Raw genomic sequence first — 22,288 nt, forward strand, 5'->3', positions numbered from 1 at the left:
GGCACAGATTAGGAATAAATCAGCACATTGATTTGTAAACTGTGGGAACTGATTCAGTTCTGCATCATATACGCTCATGGCTAAAGTACATAAGACAATCTCTCGGCTAATTCTTAACAATATGTGACATGGCAATCGTGAATTTACGAATAATAGAGTTTGTAACTTTTGATAAGATAAGATATCACTTTATTGATCCCCAAGGGGAAAATTTGGGTGTTGCAGCAGCAATACAGAAATCAAAAAGTCAAAGACGGAATAAAACAGTAACATAAATACAATTTGAAAAATAGTTGTAGAAGATATATACAGAAGACTAATGGGTTGAACTCTACAGGACAATGAAGAAGTGATGTGCAGTGAATGGTGGGTTAAAGTGACCAGTGATGATTTAAAGAGATGTGTGTTCAGAGGCAGCGAGTGTAAACAGCAGTCTGACAGTTATAAAGTATAATATAATATAGTGAAATAAATACAATATTCAGTTATATACTGCAGTGCAGTATATAGAATATAAATAAAAATACATTTAAATATAATATGATAACAATAGTATGATAACAGTATATCTATATTATATTCTACAGTACAGTTGGAGTACAGATAATATAGCTCACATCAATAAAAGATTGACAGATTTAGTATAACAGTATGCTGACTTGTCAGTTATTAAAAAAAAAACTTAACGTTTAAAACGCAATAAAAGTGATGTGGGCGGAGCGTCTGTGGTCTCTGTGGGCGGGGCCTCGGGGGCCTCCGTTTCGGGCGTGAGCGAGCGGCTGGTGGGCGCGCCCGCTTCGACGTTGCGGAGGCTTCAAGATGGCGGAAGCCCTGACAACTCAGGAGCAGCTGGTAAGACTCTCTTTACGGGATATTTCCTCATCTGCCCTGTCGTGTTAACAGTGTATAATGTCAACTCCAACCGGCGACTCCTCATGTGTATTTTGTCACGTGAACTCTAACCGGAGAGTCGTTAACGGTCCTGTCCCGATCTACTGACTGACAGCAGCTAGCATGTGTTAGCATGGGTTAGCGTGATGGCGTTTTCTAGTAAGGAACACTGAACCGGCTGTGCACTCTTTATTACTCGTGTCCCTGTTAACCTAGCCTTCATTAGCATGTCCATGTCTTTTTGTGAGAACTTGCGAAACTTCGTCACTTTCGATGTGCTCCGTAATATGTCCTTTTGATAATTTCCTTTTTTTTAACGCTTTCGTTAGCCGTCCAGTTGCCACATGTATCCTAGCCGCGGCTAATGCTAACGGCTATTGTTGACTTGTATGGAATTTCCTCCACTGTTATTCTTGTGGATTTGATAAAAAAAACGCATATGACCCAGCTTGAAGGCTTCACATGACAAAACGGTGATCACTGTAAGTGCAGATTGTATTTACGTGCAATGACACGTGAAGACAGCGCGAGCCCGCAGAGTCTATCAGCCTATCAGATTCACAGAAGCGGTCCTCTGGTTCCTAGCATTGTTGTTGACCTCGCTTTCTAGTAAAAGGGTGGGCCTTAACTTTGATTGCAAATGTGATCAGGATATTCGGTTCACATTTTTCCAGCTTTGATCTCCATTAAAACACTAACAAAGTTATCTTGAGCAGCAGGAGTCTGTGACTGTTTGGATTTGCTGTCAAGTTTACAGATATCTTTTTTCCAACTCATCCTAAGTCTACTTTAATACATTACTGCCCTGAAGGATGCTACACGTTTGTAATGTGTTGATTATACCCACTGAAGCTAACAAGGACTCTGTTGATGCTTCTCAGCTTGTGTTGGTAACCAGAGGCGTGCTCAGACTCTGTGAAGGACAGGCGTGAAAAGAGAAAGGAGGGCACATTCAGCATTCATTTTTGGCTCCCCAGTGGGCAGTTTATCATGTTTTAACCAGCCAAGGGGGCAGTTTAGTGCTTTTCAACCACGAGAGCACTTTAACCCCGGGTTTAAATTGCCCACCCAGGGGACAAATAAAGTTTTTTTTATTTGAACTTAGCACGATTTTTGGCTCCCAAGAGGGCACTTCTGCGTGTCTTTTTCAACAACTGGGCCGCACCACTGTAGGTAACAGAGGCAAAGGTTTGATGGAATGCATACTCCATGATCTCCCTTCATTTGACCAATGTTTACTGTAAGCTGCATGCTCTGTATGTTGTACCAACAACAGGGCAAATATGATGCATGATGCTGTAGGAATATATATATCTATTTCAGATAGGGGTGTAAAGATTCATGATATGATTCTCTCATGATTTATTTCACAAAATGAGACTGTAGACAAATGGGTGGAGAGGCGACTAACCTGCCTGTCAGTGTAGTTTGGCTTTTAAAGGCTTCCAATCCCACCTTTAACAGTGTCTGATATTTGGTTCTTGGCTTTTTTGCCTTGAAATGATTAAACTAGAAGGCTTTATTTAAAAGCTTATTTGACATAGCTAGACTTATGGTAACTTGCTCGCCAAAACTTAAAACCCTAATTTGAGTGAACATAATCACCCTCTCTCCTCTTCTGACTCTGTGAAGGATCTGGTTAAAAAGGGGAGCGTTTGATTGATAGATAGATAGATAGATAGATAGATAGATAGATAGATGCACACATTTTTTCTTTAGGAAAGACACCAGCGAATAAAAAGAAGTCAAATATAAACACTGCGGAAAAACTGTTTGCAAAAATACAAGTTGAAAGTATTTTTTTACTGTTTCAGATTGGTTTCTACTAGAGCTGCAGCTATCGAATATTTTAGTAATCGAGTATTCTATCGAATATCCCGTCGATTAATCGAGTAATCAAATAAATCATACTTTTGCTTAATTAAGGTGTTTCTCTGTCTGCTCCTGCAGCGCGTGCATTCAGCGCGCTCACAGACTACAGAGACCAGAGACGCGTCTATGACAGAGACTGTGAGGACGCTGCTATCGTTATGTTAGCTGCAAACACGGAGAGAGTGAACGGAGAAAAGCCGACCGTTTGACCAGATCACGTGTTCCTGACTGGGTCGTTTGGATCACGGATCAACTGTGTGCTGACTAAAAGTTAAAAGGGGCGCGCCGTTTAATGTAGCTGCAGCTACATTAAACGTGTTTTATACTCATACCAAAGTTTTGATGACGCAAAAAAAATAAAACTTAACGAAGCCTCGAGGCAGCGAAAATTCCTCGATGAATTTTTGTAATCGAGTTATTCGAGGAATCGTTTCAGCTCTAGTTTCTACTTTAAGACTAAAATGTGTCGTTTTCATTTCAAGCGATGTTTTGATTTCAGTTTGCTCTGCTTCAGTGCATCTCTGCAGCCCTTATTTACTTTAAAATGATAATCATGAGACCAGATGAATCAGGGTCTGGTGGTTTTCACGGGGACACCTTGTACTTATCAAATCCATTAAATCCATTTCTGGACTTTGCTTGTGCTGGACACGCGCCTCATTCGGTGAACACAGGCTCACAATTGTCTCCTGGCAAAGGATTGCTCCGCATCCATGGCGTCTTCCAGGAGCACAGTCTGCTGCTGCCGTCTGTATCGCACTTCAGGAAAGAGACTAAACAGGAGACAGTCAATCTTCTCTTTCTTTATTTAAGTATCTACTCTCTAAATTCTGAACGTTTGATGTCCTTTAAACGAGATTGTCTCACCTTTTGTTTTCTGTGGTGTGTCCAGGCTGTGGAGGAGTTCCTGAGTGAGGTGCGTAGCAGGGAGCAGCCTCACAGCGCCGGGCTCGTCTCCCAACCGACAGCTGTTAAGTTTCTTATGGCCCGCAAGTTCGACGTCACCAGAGCCATCGACCTCTTCCAAGCATACAAGGTAGGGCCGTGCTTTTATTGGAGAAAATCTGAGATCACTGACCACTGGGTTTAGTTAAGACTGAAGGACTCCAGAGGGAAACCATCCAGCTGAGCTGACCTAAACATAGCTGTAGTGATTAGGACTTCCAGTAATTTCATCCGGTTTAAATGCTCATTCATGCATTCATGAACACAACCTTTAATCGTCAGTAAGTTAAAGGGATGAGATCATTTAATGTTCTTTTTCTAAACAGGTCTGTTTTACTCTCTTCTGGGTAAGAGCTAAAATACATCTACAATCATTTTTGTGACCTTGCCGTCCCCCTAACGCTAGAAAGACAACGTGTTGTTTCCCAGCCCTGATTGAAATAAGACACACTTGACAAATTAAACAGGTTATTCATTTTAGATGCCGTTTCATCTGCTGTTCCTTTCCGTCTCTTAAATCAAATGTAGAACACGAGAATCAAAGAGGGCATCATCAATATCAACCCTGACGAAGACCCCCTCCGCTCTGAGCTGCTGAGTGGCAAGTTTACAGTCCTGGTGAGTGGAGGAGTTACTACGGCGTATTATTTTTGACAGTAAGCAGCTCGAGGGTTAAAGATGAGTCTGGGTCTCTTCACGTGTGTTTTTTGTTGCTTCCAGCCCGGACGAGATGCAAAGGGTGCTGCTCTGGCTCTCTTCACTGCTCGCCTCCATCGGCCAGACGTCACCACCCACAAAGCTGTGCTGCAGGCCATCATCTATCAGCTGGACAAAGCCATAGAGAAGTGCGTGCATGTCACTTTACACATCTTGTTCACTTGCACCTTGCATTATGTCAGTGTTTCTTATTTTCCTTTCCCACTTCTGTCACTCTGTATTTTTCACCATAGGGCTTAATGTGGACTTTGCACCCACACTTAAGACCCATATTACACAGAGCTGGTGCAACAGGCCGAACAGCTAAACAGCTATAGAGTGTTTCAAAGACCCTCTTAGTTGTATTTTGAGGGCCGGAGGGTGTGCTGTGTAAGCTATCAGGACGGCATTATCAGGATGTTTCAATCGAGCCTCGTGTTTCTTTATGATTCAATGTTTTGTGTATTTAACCAGCCATCATCTTTTGTCCCTCCACCTCTCCTTTCAACTGAAAAACTTGTTTTGTTTCTCTTCAGTTTACAAACTCAGAGAGACGGCCTCATCTTTATTTACGACATGACCAACTCCAGCTATGGAAACTTTGACTATGAGCTCTGTGTCAAGATCCTCAATTTGCTCAAGGTAAGAATGCAGATTGTCGTTTGATTCCTCTCACATGTTTTTGATTTCAAGTTGTAGTAACAGTCTCTCTGACATCACAACCATTTCTCTCTTGTGTTTACGTTTTCTCAGGGAGCTTTTCCAGCTCGTCTAAAGTGTGTCTTCATTGTGTCGTCGCCTCTTTGGTTCCGAGCACCTTTTGCCGTACTCCGCCTATTTGTGCGAGAGAAGCTAAGAGAGAGGGTACGTGTTTCTGTTTTCATCCGGAGCTGATGTCAGATGATTTTTAGCTCTCACTCTGTTTTTTAATTGACATTCCTGTGTGTTTTGTTCCCTCAGGTTTGCACAGTGAAGGCCCATGAGTTGGCCGGTCACATCCCAGTCTCGTCCCTCCCTGAACACCTGGGTGGAACGTCTCAGTACAGCCACGTGGCCTGGATCCAGTCCTGTGTTAACTCCCACACAAACACTGTTCAGGGTGACACACAAGACCACGACACGCACGACTGTGTGGGCAGCCTGCTGCGCTCCTACAGCTTGGAGTGCAGCAACACGAGCGCAGGCGCTACACTGTCCCACACACACATCAATACGCAGCTCGGCTCGGAGCAAGCCGTGGCTAACTCTAACTGCTATGACGATAGCAATGCTAACCCACACAACCACTGCGGTGTGGTGGAGGGCAGGACTCGAGGTCAGTACCAGCAGAGCCCGCAGGGTAACCACCAACACTGGAACGGCTCGGCAGTGAGCGGGGCTAATGTTACTGTTAGCAGCTCTAGCCCCAATGCTAACATGAACGGGCGAGGTCGTCAAGCCCCGCCTCAGTCAGACACGCCCCCAGACACACCGCTTTCCCAGACGGGTGATGGAGATGACGTTGACGGCAAGGTGACAGACTCCGCCCACAGGTCTCAGAATGAGGGGGTCGAGGAGGAGGAGGATGACGACGAAGAGGAGGGGGTGCCCCCATTACCCCAGAAATCTCTGCCCCGCCCCCCTCACCAGCCTTGCTCCCAGTCTCCTCCCCTGTCTTCATCATGGGGTCCCGATGATGAGGACCAGTGCATTGAGGTGTCAGTTCACATGCCGGAGCAGGGAGGCATGACGGTGCGTGAGCTGGTGGAGCACGTGAAAAGGAAGAAGAAGAAGGGGATCTACCAGGAGTACGAGGAGATCCGCAAGGAGCCGCCAGCAGGAACCTTCGACTACTCCAAGTAAGAGACAGGAAATAGAGCTGGTGTTTACTTCTTTGTTTTCAGTCTCTTTAGCCCGTTTAGTTAAATCAGAACCATTTACTCGATTGGGCCCCAGACTACCTTGCCCTGAAAATGTTGGGCCCCAAGGTCAAAAAGGTTAAGAAACCCTGATTTAGGGTGAGATCGGTAACAAAAAAGTAGGACATTACGTTCCCCTTATTTTGGTACCAACTTCTGACGGCAGAAATGTCAATAAATGGGTACTGGACTGAAGCGGACCGCTTGGTGGAAAGGGGGAATTTGTACGAAGGTGATGAGACAGATGAGACATGAGCACATTCTGCATCGCTGAGTCACTGTGTCTTCTGCGTCTACAGAAAACTGTCCAATCAGATAAAGAACAGGTACAGCGACGTTCTCTGCCTGGATCACTCACGGGTGCGACTCTGTCAGCTCTCTGACGATGAAGACGAGGTAAGAACAGTTCTCTCTCTTTGGAATGATAACAAACGACTGTTGATTGATTTTCTTCTCCAGCTGGGATACAGTGTTATTTAAATACAGGATAAAATTGTTGCTCAAGTTTCGTCGTATACTTAAGTCGTGGTGCGCTGCAGGCGGATGAACACGGCAAAAGTCGCTTGTGGTAAAGTTAGAGAACTGACAAAAATCTAAATCTAGAGAACACTGACATCATCGTCATTGCATTGATTTATGGGTTGGCTTCTCTTCAACCCCCCCCTCCCCCCTTTGCAGTGATGTGTAGCCTAGCCGCCGTGCCAGCGCTCCCACTGGTTTCTCAATAAAGAATCTGACAGGCATCTCCTCGGACTAATACACCGACTGTTGACAAGTACCTCAAACGACCCCATTTCAAAAATACAGCTCTTAAAAGGACAGGCCGTGGTTTTGGCAACCTGCTTATTTTTTTGTAAAGTGAGACCACTGTTATGGTAATCCAGTCTAATAATGCTTTATGAATAAAAAGCAGGTTTGAAAAAGTCCTTCAGACAAAATAATGGCCGTGTAAAACAGTTGATATTGGCAACGAAAAGACTGAACCTGCTGTGGATTCATAATGTGTTGTATATATTAACATTTGTATTTGGTTTGTGTCTGGCCTCAGATTGTGCAGAGAAGACAGACGCTTTGTTGAACCCACTCTTTCAATCAGGGGTGTGATTAACATCTGACCAACATCTGTTCACATCATTTAAATTGATTTATGAACCTCTGCTTCAGCAAGATTTCAGCGCTGCACAATCTCAAAGTGCACACTGTGTACAAGTAGCCTTTATTGTGTGTGTGTGTGTGTGTGTGTGTGTGTGTGCGTGTGTTGGAGTGGGGGCGGGCATGAGAAAATGTTAGTTGCAGTCCCAAAACTCCCCAAAACCCGAATTCAAGCTAAACGTTGGCACAGAAAAAATAAAAAGCATCATCACACAATTTAGTCTGTGGTTCTCCTCAAATCCTCCTTTTGTCCACGACCTCGTGGGTCTCCTCTTTATTCAGGACAATCACATCCCTGATGAAGAGTAATGTTCATGGTCTACCTACAGGGGGCAGTAGAACACTAAACAGTGAATCTCACATCTCCTCTGCTGTGTCCCCAACAGACATCCGATTACATTAATGCCAGTTTCATGGACGGGTACAAGAGAGGAAACGCCTACATCGCAACTCAGGGTGAGCAGCTGTTAACACCAACTTTGACCTCCTCCTCTTGTTAGCGCTTCCTGATGGTTTTATTTTGCCCCCTCAGGTCCTTTGCCGAAAACATTTGGCGACTTCTGGCGAATGGTTTGGGAACAAATGGTACTTATCATCGTCATGACGACCAGGTGAGGCTCCTTCCTTTTATCACTCGCTCCTTAAAGTCAGCTCAAGTGAAGCGGTTTCATTCCCAAGAGCTGAAGTGTGGTAAAGTGTCCGATGAGGTGTTTGAACTGGAGCCTGTTTGCCTCAGGGTGGTGGAGCGCGGTCGTGTCAAGTGTGGTCAGTACTGGCCTCTGGAGGAGGGCAGGACCGAGCAGCACGGGTACTTCTTGATCAGGAACACACACATCCAAACCTTTCAGGACTTCAAACTCTCCCATCTCGAACTTTACAACACACAGGTAAGTGACCGCACAGACCCACATCCTATTACAGGTCGGTTCATTAAGCTGGAATCAGACTTTTGAATTCTCTCGTAGCAGTCGAAGTTACGTAGAATCACTATGGTGGTTTGATTTACAGGCATGCAGCGATCAGATTCTTCACTGGGGATAGATATGACACTCACCAATTTAAAAATTAGGACTCTGCCCTTGCATAGTAAGGGATCACTGTTCATCAGTTTGTAACTGTTTTAAACTGTGTATCTTGTTTTGTTGTTTGTTTGTTTTTTTTTAGCTGGTTTCTTCTCTTCCACTCACTTTTATCGTGAGCTCGACGTCACTGTAAATGAGGGAAACCTCAGTGTCTCTCGAGTTAAAATAAAGGTTTTTGAATTGAATCGTAGCGCAGTGTAACTTCGACAGACACTCGTGACCGAAGATTGTGGGAATGCCTTTGTTTGTGGTGATGTCGTCTAAGATTGTATGTCATGCATATACTGACCCTTGTGCTCGAACATCCAAGTTTAAAAAGTAGTCTGATTTATTTCCCTTTTTTTTTTTTTTTTTTTTTTTGTTGTTGCCCTTCCCTCAGTCTGGAGAGAGACGGGAGGTGTACCACTACCTCTATGTCAGCTGGCCAGACTTTGGGGTGCCCAAAAGTGCTTCGGCCATGTTGGACTTCCGTGAACACGTTCTTCAGAGGAGGGAGGCTGCAGTGCAGAGTCTGGGCACCAGCTGGACGGGGCCTCCCGGGGGCCCTCCTGTGGTTGTGCACTGCAGCGCTGGCATCGGCAGAACAGGTAAACGCATGGCATTATGAACTGTCAAGGTTCATACACACTGTTATAGTGGATTAAGAGACTTCTGAGTCATGTGCTCACATGGTGATGTGCTTTGGTTCAGTACCAGAGCTGTGCCACAACAATAAGAGAAAAAAAAACAATATTGACGAAATGTTGAGAAGCACTCGTACCTTTTAAATTCGTGAAATTCTCAATTTATATATACACGTTTATTGTGTTCATCCCTCAAATGTGCTGACTTGTACGTTGTGTAACTCCTCCTCCTTGCTCTCCTCTCTGCCTCTGACCAGGCACCTTCTGTACACTGGACATCTGCCTGTCCCGGCTGGAGGACATCGGCACGGTCAACGTGCGTCAGACGGTGCGGCGGATGCGTTCACAAAGGGCTTTCAGCATCCAGACCTGGGACCAGTTCTACTTCTGTTACACGGCAGTCATCGAGTATGCCCAGCGCAATGGGAAAGTGAGCCCGGTGCAGTGGTCTGACTCGGACCTGGAGACTGACAGCGAGTGAGAGACATACACACACACACACACACACACGTATTCACACACGCAGAGATAGAAAAAAGCAAACTGGATATCCAACCTAAGGCGAAGTCATAGGAACAAGAGAGAGGAGGGAGGAGACTCTTCTGCCATACGAGAGAAGAGACAAAGGAGGGAGATCTCGTTTTGGCTCCCACAGCTGCTCTTCTTTTTTTGTGATCAGACGGTTGAAGGCGGTGAAGAGCTGGAGGAATAAAAAATAATAATACAGGGAGTAGAGACTGTGCATTCATCACTCACAAGCAAGCAGTCCTGCCAATATCCGAGCCCCTTTTCATTTAGCAAACTACAGGGGACGCGGCCTGCCCTGAACCTGTCTTGTTGACGAGAGAGTTGTACGACTTGTAGCATTTTTATATTGACTTGCACATGAGGAATGACAAACTTGAACTTTACCCCTCTGAAGCCCTCCAAACCCCGGTATTTGTTCCCCCCCTTTTTCCTTTCTTTTTTTTTTTTCTTGTTCTTTTTCAACCCTGATCAAGTCTGTGAACGCAGATCAAATGTGAAGGGCAGGAAAGGGTCAAACTTGAGCGGAGTTTTTCTTTGTTTTGACAGGAAATGGTTCTGTGTGAGCAAATGGTCGTATGTGAAAAGTGTGTGAGCCATTTAGTCCATTTCTTTTAGATTTTATTTCCACGTCCTTTTTTTTTTTCTTTTTTTTTTTCTCTATGGTGCATTTTCTACGCGTGTCATATTTGTGCATATGTAGACTAACTTTTCAAAGCCAAAGTCCTCACCCTGAATGCTTGGATGTACTCCTTACTGAGATATTATATCGTCTGAAGCCCATGTATATTCATGTAACATACATTTATACATTATTGTGTTTCGTAACAACCTCTGACATAAGAGCAAAAAAAAAAAGCCTCATTTAATATGACTGACTTAACAAGAAGTATCTTTGTAGCGAGCCAGGCAATGACAAAATCTAGACTGAGTTCTGGTATTTAAACTGATATCGTTTGATTGGTCAGGTCTAACATCCTCTTTACTGTCGGAGTGTTCTGATTGGACAATCTTAAGTAGTTTGGCCTTAACTTGTTTCACTGCCTCGTCGTTCTCAGACCTAATCCACACCTGAAACTGTAACCTTCTCCTTTTGTTCGTTCCCCTTTTTTTGTATCAGACTCCTTTGAAACCACAACGATAGTGTTTGATTCCTGAGGCGTGTTCTGCCTCAGATAACTGTGCCTTCAGGTATTCCTTAGCTTAACGTCTCGCTAGTGTAGTAATAACACCCAAACCAGTGCACTTGAGAAGTACACGCAGGACGCCCACATTCTGCCTACAGTCCTGCACCGAGTTCACTGCTTCTGAATCCCATCAGAGGAGTGGACTTAGCTCTGGTTCGAGACATGGCTATTCTTTTATCATTTGACCTCAGGGGGTAATTCTAGTGTTTTTAGCCTAGTGTCAAAGATTTGTTTCTGGGTTTGCCTCTGGTAAATTATCATTTAAGAAAAAGAAACTATATCAACTTTATTTTGTATTTTTTACTGTATTGTAACCTACTATATTTATGTCTTTGTAAAACTTCTACAATATTGAAATCAGTGAATGTTGGTACGATGCTACAAAGAAAACAAACCAGTTATTGCATTTGATAAGCTGAACAAATCACACGGGGGAGTGAAATATATTTTTTGTTGTTCACAGTGAAATATTTGGTGGAAAATGTCACTTGCCATTGTATTTTCAGAAACTGACTTGTATAGATGATGATTGTTCAGTTGATGGACGGGGGGGTGGGGGGGGGGGTGATGATGTTTTACAAACGCTTCTTGTTTTAAACCCTTCAGTAACAATTACATTAATGTCTTACTGTCTGGTACCCTACGCCAAGGACAAAGCAAAAAAGAACTATCAAGAGAAAAAAGACGAGCAAAAAAAAAAAGACAAGTGGCTGCCGTTTGTGTTCACAAAAATCCAGCTTGGTGTCTTTGATGAAATCAAATATATATTTAGAATGAGTTAAGGTTTATCAGCATGGAACAAAAAAAAAAAGAGCCTTGAATGTTTTTTTTCCGGGGTAATGGTGTCCGAGCATTTTTTTTATTTTTTAAGCCAAGACAGACATGGATATCGTTGGTGAATGTGGACCCTGCATCCCTCAAAGCCAAAGGCCCAGGCTCACCCTGAAGATTTCTGTCATATCACATGTCCTCAACAGCCTATTAGCATGGACCTACCAATGCAGCCTTGCATCCACTGACACGGAGCGACTCGGGAACACCTCGGGAACATTACTAAAGATTATGTATAGCTACAAAAATGGGAGAGTGTGTATGTAAAAGAGTCCTAATGTGACTTCTAATATGTTTTATGAGTAACAGTGAATGCGATGTGCATTTTGTCATCGATGTTCATTTTAATGTTCCTGTGCTTTAAGTTCTCGTGATTGAATTATGGCCTTTTACATGCTGTCAGCCCGGCTGTCCCATTAAAGCAATGGTATTACTATCTCGAACGAGTGCAACTCTGCTGTGACTTCCTCTTGACTGGATTGTTTGAGTTTAAAGTTCCTGGCAGGAATTTTCCATTCATAATGATTTTCAGGCTTAATTTAAAAAAAAAAAAAAAAGTGTTATAAAATTAATTTCCCCCTACAGGGCGTATTTGTACAGTACCAGGAGAAATTAGCCAATCAAAACCAGCATGAACCAGACTTCAAACATGTTTATTTCTATATATGTAGGACATGTTAAATTAACATCCAACAGTTTCAATATTTTAATATCTTGAACAACAGCTGAAGTAATATAGATTTATATTAAGAATAAATACACAAATACCGTACATCAAGAAATGCAACTTATTCAGTTTTAAGTGACACTGAGGTTTAAACATGAAGACATTTGAATGAAATGTTTTGTTTGTGTTCACAAAAGAAGAAAGTAGTTCTTTTTACTCCACTTTGGTGTTTTCATACTGAAGTGGGACATTTGGTGTATTGAACCTGCTCTCTGTAGTTCCATCACCTGTGGATGTAGTTCTTTTGGAACGATTTGGGGTATGATTTTTGGGAGCTGGAGCAAGAGGCACAGCAGACACTTCTGTAGTACGGATAAATGCAGAGTCTGGCTTGAACCACCACCACACAGTTATGATACTGGTCACTGCAGGACGGATCTGAGGAGGGGGAAAAGTGTATGACAGAGAAATTCAGAAAAAAATGGTAGAATGTCTTTTGTCTTTCTCAAACCAAAGAAATATACTGTAATTTATTTTGAAAATATTAATGATCTGTTAAAGTCAGTACATCCCACAGGAATACATTCTTGTCAGTTTAAGTCAAACACTCAGTGACTCGTGTTAGTAAATGTAAGGATTCCTCTCAGCGTTCCTTCTTAACTGTGCCAGTCTTCATTGGTCAACAAAGCTGTCAATCACGGTGCTATATAAACTCTTCTTTTTTTTTTTAAAACATCAAATAACTAAATAAAACTCAAGAAAGTCAACCCATGGACACATATTAGCATGTTACAAACGTACTACGATGACAGGAACCTTGTTTGAGATAAATGTATTCAACGTGTTTTTTAGTTTAGTTTAGTTTTTTAATATTTTAAAGTTCGACCCATGATTAATCCGTTCATATAAAGGAGGCGGGGTTTATGATATTTACTGCAGCCAGGCAGCAGGGGGAGCTCTAAACCTACTGGCTTCACCTCTCAAGAGCTCTTGATCTGTCCATGCGATTTTCAGACTTACTTATTTCGGCTTTACATGGTTGTTTGTTGCATTCTTCTCGGCTCTCCGGCGTCAAACTTTGGTCACACTGTTCGCTTGGAGCGATGTTATCGGTGAGGCACCGCACCTCACGCACTCGATAGCCACCATTACAGGAGCGTGAACACTGAGGTGACAAAGAGAGAGCAGAGGGTTACTCATAAATATATATGATCTGTGATCTGAAGTTTGAGAACACAATAAACGACCATAATCTCTTCTTCTAAAATACCTGATTTAACATAATCTTTATATAATTGAAAAATCTCACCATGTTTTTTCATATTTAGCACATTTCAGGAACAAGGCAATTTAAAGCCCTTTCATACTGAAAGCTGTTCTTCCAGAAACAATGGGTGCTTTCTTTTTGTAATTCTTTAAACGTTTCTGTTTTGTTTTTAAGAGAAGAAAATTCTTTGCAACAATTACATCTCTCAGCTTCATTTCATACATCAGGGTTTAACAGAAATAATCTCTTTCTCTGCAGATTGTATCACAGTGAAGTCATCAGCAGACGATGAAGGTAGGGGACATGACAGCAGACATTTCCACTGATTGTATGATTTAAAGTTCACTTTTAACCAGTGACCTCTGTTTGTGCAGTTCGGTTAAAAGCTTCAGAAAAAATCTTTGAGTCCAGGCTTAAGTTGATGCTGTTTTGTCAAGTAAATATTATCCAGAGAGCCAAAAAAAAAAAACACTTTCAGGGATTACAAATTTAATTGTATATTGCATCAACATATAAACGAAAATTAGCAAATTTATTGATTGAAGTTCTTGATATAAAGAATGTAATTGATGACCTGATTGTATGTTGTGAGTATGTTCAATGTGTGGTTGGAAGAGAGACTCTCTGACACTTACTGTACTCCAGTCGGTGACGTACCACTGGACGCCACATGGTTTCAGTCTGCAGGGCTGAGCTGTGATTGGCTGAGAGAGACCGGCACATTTTGAGTGGTCCAGAACCTCCATGACACTGTTGTTGTTGAAAATACAGACCACGCTCCGGGTCTGTGTGCCATTCCCGCACTCTGATGAACACTGCACACACACACACACACACGGGTAACTTGGTGAGTCTATAAGGCGTCAAAGTGTTTAAAGCAGTGGTTTTCAAACTGTGGGGCGGGACCAAAACATGGAGGACCAAACATGAAGCCCAACAAGAGGAAGAATCCAACCTCCTAAAATTCATACATGTATGTGCTTGTAAATTACCTGACCCCAGGGTCCTGTGTACCACTCAAGGCGGTTCTGACAGGGCCCTGAGTCACATGATGTCACTTCTGGAGGGCGTTCCCCTTCACAACTGCCCAATGGGAGATCAGTCACATGATCTATCAGACAAACTATTGCCCGGCTCCGATTGCCTCCACCACAGTCTGCTGAGCACTGTGAAACATTACACACACACAGACATACACACACACAAATAACATCTTGATCAGGGCTGTTTCAAGATTTCATACATACATTTAGTAGTTTCATATCTCTTCATCCACACACACACACACACACACACACACAGTTTCTGCATTACCCGCTGGCTCCAGAGGGAGGTGAACCAGCTGCGTGCGCAGGCTCCCATGTCACAGTTCTGCAGGGTGTCTGGCCTCAGGTTCATGTTACACTCGGTGTCTTCCTCCACATCACCCTGGTTGCTCACACACACCACCTCCCTGCTGCGCTGGCCCACCCCACAGGGCACCGAACACTGGGTGACAGACGTGTGGAGGGAAGGGTGAAGTAATAACAATGCAGATTTCATCCTGTACTTTACAACATTTCAGGGGGAAATGTCTTTTATACACAGGATGTATTTTTACTATTATTTGAGGCCCCTGGGAAAAAAAGTTTTGGTTTGAGACAATTGTGCCACCCCTGTGGACAGAGAGGTACATTATATCTATTATATCTATATCTATCTTATATCTTTGTTGGCTTTGTCCTGTACATGTGTACGTGCAGGAATGTTTTTAATTCACTCACTGTGACTACTTGCTGTGGAAAATGAACAAAAAAGTAGACTTTCTGTATGCTGTTACTCACTATGTCTTACATCTACCTCTCTGCAGCTGTTCATGCTGGCATTCAAACATGCATAAGGAAATTATCAGTAGTCTTCTTCTTTTAAGTCGAGAGGCATTTCTGTTGTTTTTTCAGATTGAGTCAAAACCAGAAGACAAATTCCTCTCTGAAGTGAAATGTCTAGAGGGTTTTTTTTGGTTGATTGCATTGCTTTGTTTGTTTGTATTAACATATAACTGTTGGTTCATATTTTCACATTAGTCACTTATAGGTTTTCCTTATATGTTTGTATTTTTGCTTTTTGTGTGTGAAACAGTTTTACGGATTAAGATTAACTACAAAATGCCTAAAACACATCACACAAGAGGGAGTGCCGATGTCAACTAGTTCTAACATGGGACTGTTGCCAAGCAACCCAAACGTTCTCCTGCACTCTGCCACTCCGTTTGTGTCCATGGTTACCACAGACCATCGACGCTGTTTTTATAAATCATGTTACATGTCAAATTAAAGACTGTCGTGTGATTCTGAGATGACACAGAAATCAGTTTAATCGATCGAGACAAACACTGTTTATTTTAGAGATAATCAAACTGTATTAAAAACACTCAAGGCGGAGTGATACGTATCGTGAAAAGTCCCGCTGATGTCAGCACGCATGGGACGCTTCTTGCCCAATCAGATGACTTGGTCATAATAACCATAATCGGCTTAATAATATTAGAAGCTTCTTAAATTTTAATGCACTATCAATCACAATCCTTTAATATAATGATCGAATGTCAAAGGAGTTTTCATTTTAATTCCTAAAATCCTAATATCTGTTCCTGATGACAACCTTCAGCTATATAAAGATAAGATGTTTATTTATAGAGTTGTTCATTAAAATAGGCTTTGTGTGCATGTATGTTTTAAATAGACCATGAGTGTGTTCTCACTGGGCTCCACTCGGACCGGGTCTCCCACTGGCTACAGATCTTCAGCTGACATGTCGACTTGGTCACCGGCATATCAGACAGTCCACACAGCTTTGGCGCCACAGTTACTGAGGTCTCTGTCCCGTTGGCATGGACGTGAGTGACCTGGCGGCAGATGACCTGGCGCTGCTGAGTGCCAGGGCCACACCTCCTGCTGCACTCTGACCACTCCCCCACGTCCCAGCTGTCAGCCAATCACAGAGCAAGGACATGGTCAGATGTAATCATGGACTGGCGTAGTCTCAGTAAGGTCACCCATTGGTTTCTGAGGAGTCCTGTATGGTAGTAGCTAGTTGGGAATACTATCTCAACCTAACCTTCGATGAATTGGTGATTGACAAAGAGACAACGCTTCAAACACCTCCAACATGTCCACCTGTCCGTCGACTATTTTGAAATGTGTGAATAACTTAAAGGCTTCAACTGTTGGGCCTTTTGATAAGGAACCTATTGACGATTCTTTGGCTTTTAAAGTAAGCCTCAAGAGGACACTCAAAGAACTGCAGTTTTTGCACTTTCCATTGTCTTTCAGTTTCAATGATGAGATTACAGCTTGAAGGTCTGGCAGCAGACAATAGCTTCTCAATGACCATCCTCAACAGAACTTTTCCCACTGCTATATCTTCTTACACACTTGTCCAAATGTTGTTTTTTTCTGTGTGTGGTTTCACATTACATTACAGCATGAGAGGCAAAGTGCTGTACACACTGCAGCAGCTTCACATTGACACACGCACACATATACACACACACACACACACTCAGTCATGCACTTTCACACACCCCCAGCATTGTTCCGCCCTGCCAGCTCCAAACTTCCTCATCATCCACCGTCTCGCCTTCCATTGCACCTCTGTTGCTGCCTCTGATGGTGGACTGGTGCTGAGGGATTTTTCACCACCACACCGCCTCCATGCTTGACACATTATAACAGTGGTGTAAATAATGGCACCTTCGGCTGGGGATGTGGACGTGCCGACCGAGTGCATCATTTGACGATAGTTTACAACGACATTACAAAGCTTAGTGTCCTCCATAAATTGGTGATCTCTAAGAGAATAGCACAAAAAGGCCAACTCACACAGAAAAATGTTTTATATATTTTTTTGTCTTGTTTGACTCCTGAAGTAATAGTGTTGAAATCTCTGCTGTTGAGCTCCCAATAGAAACATACTGCTGACTGACAGCTGTCATGGGCAAAATGTCAAAGAGACCCACAACCAAACATACAGTTAATGCACTTACATTAACCCTGGATCTTGGCCGGTTTAATATCTAATAATATTTACCACAGGAGATGAAAAGCAAAGCCACGGCACAGTGACTCAGTGTGATTGATTCTGACTGATTTATGGCAGGAATGTGTGAGAGAGTCTCAACAACATGTGGAACTGATGTAATGAGTATGAGTGTGATTCTGTGTATGTGCTGATGTTTGGGACATTAGGTGTGTGTGTGTGTGTGTGTGTGTGTATATACGCGTGTGTGTTACTCACTATACGGGACATGACTGCGCGTTGCATTCTTCCTCCTGCTGCGTCGGTTGAAGTGTGGGGTCACAGAGGTTAGCAGGAACAGTCACCTGGGAGTCTTTCTCAACACACTCCCACAGAACCTGGCGCCTGCCTGGCAAGTGTGCAAAACACACCAAACATATATGTATAGATAGATAGAAGGATGATTAAGCAAGTGACGTTTAATCTGCATGGTATAAACTTTGAAAATAAATAAAATATTATTAGAAAATAGTTGACATTGAATCATTATGTTTAAGGACAGTAGATTTTGCCAGCAGTCTCAGTCGTTCAGGTGTGTGACGGATACTGTTTACAGCTTTCAGTGACATTCATTTGCTAATCAAAGATCAGACAAAATATGATTTTTTATGGTCTCAGGCCTTTACACTGTACACATTCTTGGGTCTTTTTGCAAAGCAATTAAAGTAAGGGTTCCTTTCAAACTAAAGTAATTACCCAAATCTTCATTCGGCACCAGATAAACAAATAATCTACATCAAGCGAGCACAGCTTGAATCTGATGTGTGTCCTCACCGGTGCCACAAGTCGTGCTGCACTCTGCGCGCCCACTCTTTAACCAGGTGTAGGTGAGTCGAGGGCCGGGTGATAGATTAGGTTCTGAGGGTACGTGGTTTGGGTGGGGTCTCTCTTTAATGATGTCATTGTTGGTGACATCATCTTGGTCGACCTTCTCACCTGAGAGGGACGGAGCTACCGTCTGAACTGCAAGACAGAGGAAAGCTGTTTGAGTAGAGCGCACGTTTGAGTGTGTTCATTCAGAATATGGATTAGATGAAGGGTTAATAAAGATGGGACATTTTCTACATTACTCTTTTAAGAACTGGTAGATAACACTTTGACGTTATCGCAGCCTCTGAGAGTGTGACGTCAGACTCTGACTATTCTCAGCATCGCTCGCGAGGAGTCTGATCAGTACAAATTCTACCTGTGAGGATGTTCTGGGCCCTCGAGAATATTCGTTGTTTGTGGAGATGCTCAGGAGATATTTTGTACTTGTAGGATCATTTTTCAGCATCAACAGAAATAAGAGTCTCTAAGCTCCTTGATAATGGCTAAATATTAGGTCATGAAATAAAATCCACCCAAGTGACTGGTTATTGTCAAAGTGTGAGGTAAAGATATTTTTTGCAAAGAAAGATTTTTTGCCTTCTGGTATCAAGTATCGTCAAAAATCCTAATCAAATTTTGAAAAGAAATGTTGTAGAAAACGATACAATTTGGCCATGACACTGCAGTGAAACCTGACCTGAACACACACACACACACACACACACACACACACTTGTCAGTACTGAACATGCAGTAACAAACAAAACATCTGTTTTGTGTTATGTTCCCTGATGGTTAACCAGAGTACTAAGCCTAAGAATATGGCACTGTGGTCATTTAGGGTCACTCTAATAAAGCTCTAATTGTGTGTTCATGCATGATAGTGTGTTTTCACTCACCCAAGGGCAGAATATCAGTCGGTGTGACTGGCTCAGAAGTTGGGTGTGTGTTTTTCAAAGGCACACTGTATTCATAGTATACACTGGGACCTGGTTGCTGGTAGATCAACTGTCGAAAGAAAGAGCGAGAGATCGGAGGGCTGTGCCGTATTTGAAGATATGCTGCATGGTATGGCAATCAATTTTGTGTGTATGGAGAAGGCATCTCACATAAACATGTATGTCTTCAGTTAGTGGTCCAGGTGCAGTGATGGACTCGCCGTTGCGAGAGCGAATTTCATTGGGTCGTTGGTAAGTCAGCTGTGTTCCCACAACAGTGAAGATCCCCGGCCTGTCGATCACCCAGTTTCCATTGATGATGGAGACACCAGTGTGTGTCTGCAGAGCTGAAGGAAAAACAAATACTCATAACTATAACGTTTGTTACAACGATGAAATGAATGTGTAACTAGGGTTACAGATGGTAGATGGCACTGTTGGTCATCAGAAAAGTTGGTACAGTTTGAAAGTGTGTGTGTGTGTGTGTGTGTGTGTGTGTGTGTGTGTGTGTGTGTACCCAGGTAGTTTCTGCTCTTTACGGTCTCCTGTATGCTGATGTTGCGTGCTCCTGCAGGAATCTCTCCAATCTTATGGTAGCCAACACGGAGGAAAATGCGAGAGAAATTCCCCTTCACCAGCTCAAACCCCTGCCAACACACACACACACACACACACACACACACACACACACATACACAAAGTCACTCAATTTAATAAACACACAGCCAAAGGTACGAACGCTGCACCACCCTGTGTACACTCTTACATACATAGTCTTTACACCCGAGGTGCAGCGTGCCCTGGGTCACATGTGTATCTATTTGAACATCATAATCCTCGATGCCACTGTTTCACATTAGTGCGCTCCGCTTCTCTTCTTTTCACTCGTACATCCTCCTCTCTAACTCTCTAACTCTCTCCGTCCTTCTTGCTTGAAATCCCACAGCTCCCTCGGTTCAGTCCAACAGTTGGTTTGAGTTGGGGAACTTTTCCGCTCTACTTTTCGACTCTCAGCACAGAGCCTCATTTTGATAGTTTACCCCTTCTGTTCTTTTCATGCCATGCATTTGTATCAGTCTCTTAGTCTTTCTACTTCTCTTTGGATGCTGTTAAAAATTTAAACAACAATCTGCCAGTGATAGAAGATACTGTACATAATCAAAACTGTTCATATTTGGTTAAGCAGTTGTTTTTTCCCCCAGTAATAGCAGCCAGATCTTGGTTTTGGATCTTACTGTGCACAAGAAAAACTAAGAAAGTGAAGTACTTTCTTTCAGAATTTACAAGATGAGGCAATACCTCAGAGATTTATTTTTATTTTCATTTTTTTGCTTTTAAACCACTAACATTACTCTCTAAAAGCTTTCCAAAATCATAAAATGACTTATTTAAACTTGCATCCAACTATGTCTTACATCCTTTTATTTTGTATATTTTCCATGACCACATGGTTCTCTTACCTCCAACGGGGGCGGACTGGCGTTTGTGTCCAAGCGAAGAGCACCTGAGGGTGGGTAGAGAAGACAGATGAAGTAGTGGAAGAGAGCCAGCGCCCGAAAGTGCCGCAGGGAGCCGAGTTGCTGCCACAATCCAGCCATGGAGAGACTGAAGGCGGAGAACACTCTCACACACACACACTCACACACACACACACACACACACACACACGCGCGTTACATGGGGGAGTGTGTTTTAGTGAGGTGGGGTTGGCTTTAGGGTTGGGAGGGATAAGAAACAAAATTTTGGAAAAATGTTGAGAGAAAGTCTTTAGAAATTGTAGAAACAGATTTCCTTAAGATGTTTCCAGTCGAGGTCGCTTGTATTTTGCACCTCAGTATGAATGTTGTGGCAGCTCATGAAGAGTATTTATGGCCAGAGAACAAGCCCCTGAAGTGAATGCTGAAATCTAATCCAAAAGAAATACTGTAACTCTCCCTCTGAAGCTTTGGACACACATCACTCTTGATTTCACTCTGACTTCTCCGCCCTTTTCTTGTTTTCACTTTATAGACCTCTCCTTGTTTGAAATGATTCTTCTTCTTTCTTTCTTTTTATTTTTTTTTATTTTCTGCTGATGATGGGAAAAAACGAAGGATTAACATCAAATCAAAAATACCACAGTAAGAGTGGCCTGGATTCAGGCTAATAGAAAAAGTATGTAAAAATATTTCCACAGCTTGTCTATAAAATGAATACAGTCGATGGAAAATGGAGAGCATGTCAGTGGTGATTCAGTATTCTTTCATCAATGATTCGCACCTAAAGGACGCCACTTTACCGTGACTCAGATTAACACCAAACTGTGTCGGGAAACAATAAAATCCAGCAAATCCACTGGTCAGAGATCACAGTGACACACTCCCCAGATCCTCATCTGAAATGTTATGGTAATATTTGAATGGACATAACTGACTTGGAGGCGTTCAGAAACATATGGGGGTAATATATTCCTCTAGCTGAATGGCAGTGGACCCCTTTGATGCACAATGTAGTCTGTTGGACTCTTTAGCCTTTCCCTGCTCAATGCTAGAAAGTGATGCGATGTTGTAAATATCACAATGAATGTACACTAAATGTCCACTGTAGCTTAGGGATGCAGCAAGAGTCTGCTGTTACCTGTTTTGTCCTGACAGAAACCAAAACATTTGAAACTCTTTTCCCTTGTTGATCGACACCACAGCTGTTTGGATCATGGGTGTGAAATCACCGGGGCTGAGAGCTGTCCAACTCATTTAAGTACCTTAGTTTCTATGTGATTGTGTGTATGTGTTTGTGTCTGATTGTGTGGGTGCATATTGTACGTTTGTCTGGAGAGCTACAAAAATATATGAGACACATGTGTGAATAA

The 22,288-nt window shown here is 42.8% G+C and overlaps 2 protein-coding genes across 3 annotated transcripts; one reads left to right on the plus strand and one right to left on the minus strand.

Annotated features, from left to right (window-relative positions):
* The first annotated feature begins 744 nt into the window (after positions 1-744).
* ptpn9b (protein tyrosine phosphatase non-receptor type 9b) lies at positions 745-11,577 on the plus strand. 2 transcript variants are annotated; one of them, XM_079338361.1, is made up of 13 exons: positions 745-852; positions 3,656-3,799; positions 4,237-4,326; positions 4,429-4,553; positions 4,941-5,046; positions 5,158-5,268; positions 5,365-6,242; positions 6,602-6,698; positions 7,841-7,910; positions 7,987-8,065; positions 8,191-8,341; positions 8,916-9,123; positions 9,417-11,577. In XM_079338361.1, exons 1-13 carry the CDS (start codon positions 820-822, stop codon positions 9,638-9,640), a joined length of 2,316 nt encoding a protein of 771 aa, XP_079194487.1. In that variant the 5' UTR covers positions 745-819; the 3' UTR covers positions 9,641-11,577. The 2 variants fall into 2 exon arrangements, with proteins under 2 accessions (XP_079194487.1, XP_079194488.1); XM_079338362.1 differs by lacking the exon at positions 745-852 and adding an exon at positions 866-1,050.
* adamtsl7 (ADAMTS-like 7) lies at positions 10,112-21,038 on the minus strand (the record flags this gene model as incomplete). The annotated part of the gene is made up of 12 exons (XM_079337614.1): positions 10,112-12,807; positions 13,390-13,534; positions 14,272-14,451; positions 14,629-14,802; positions 14,951-15,124; positions 16,377-16,599; positions 17,912-18,041; positions 18,467-18,655; positions 19,402-19,575; positions 19,662-19,787; positions 19,958-20,027; positions 20,901-21,038. 12 exons carry the CDS (start codon positions 21,036-21,038, stop codon positions 12,653-12,655), a joined length of 1,878 nt encoding a protein of 625 aa, XP_079193740.1. The 3' UTR covers positions 10,112-12,652.
* Positions 21,039-22,288: the final 1,250 nt, after the last annotated feature.

The sequence above is a fragment of the Symphodus melops genome (assembly GCF_947650265.1).
Source record: "Symphodus melops genome assembly, chromosome: 2".
Classification (NCBI taxonomy): domain Eukaryota; kingdom Metazoa; phylum Chordata; class Actinopteri; order Labriformes; family Labridae; genus Symphodus; species Symphodus melops.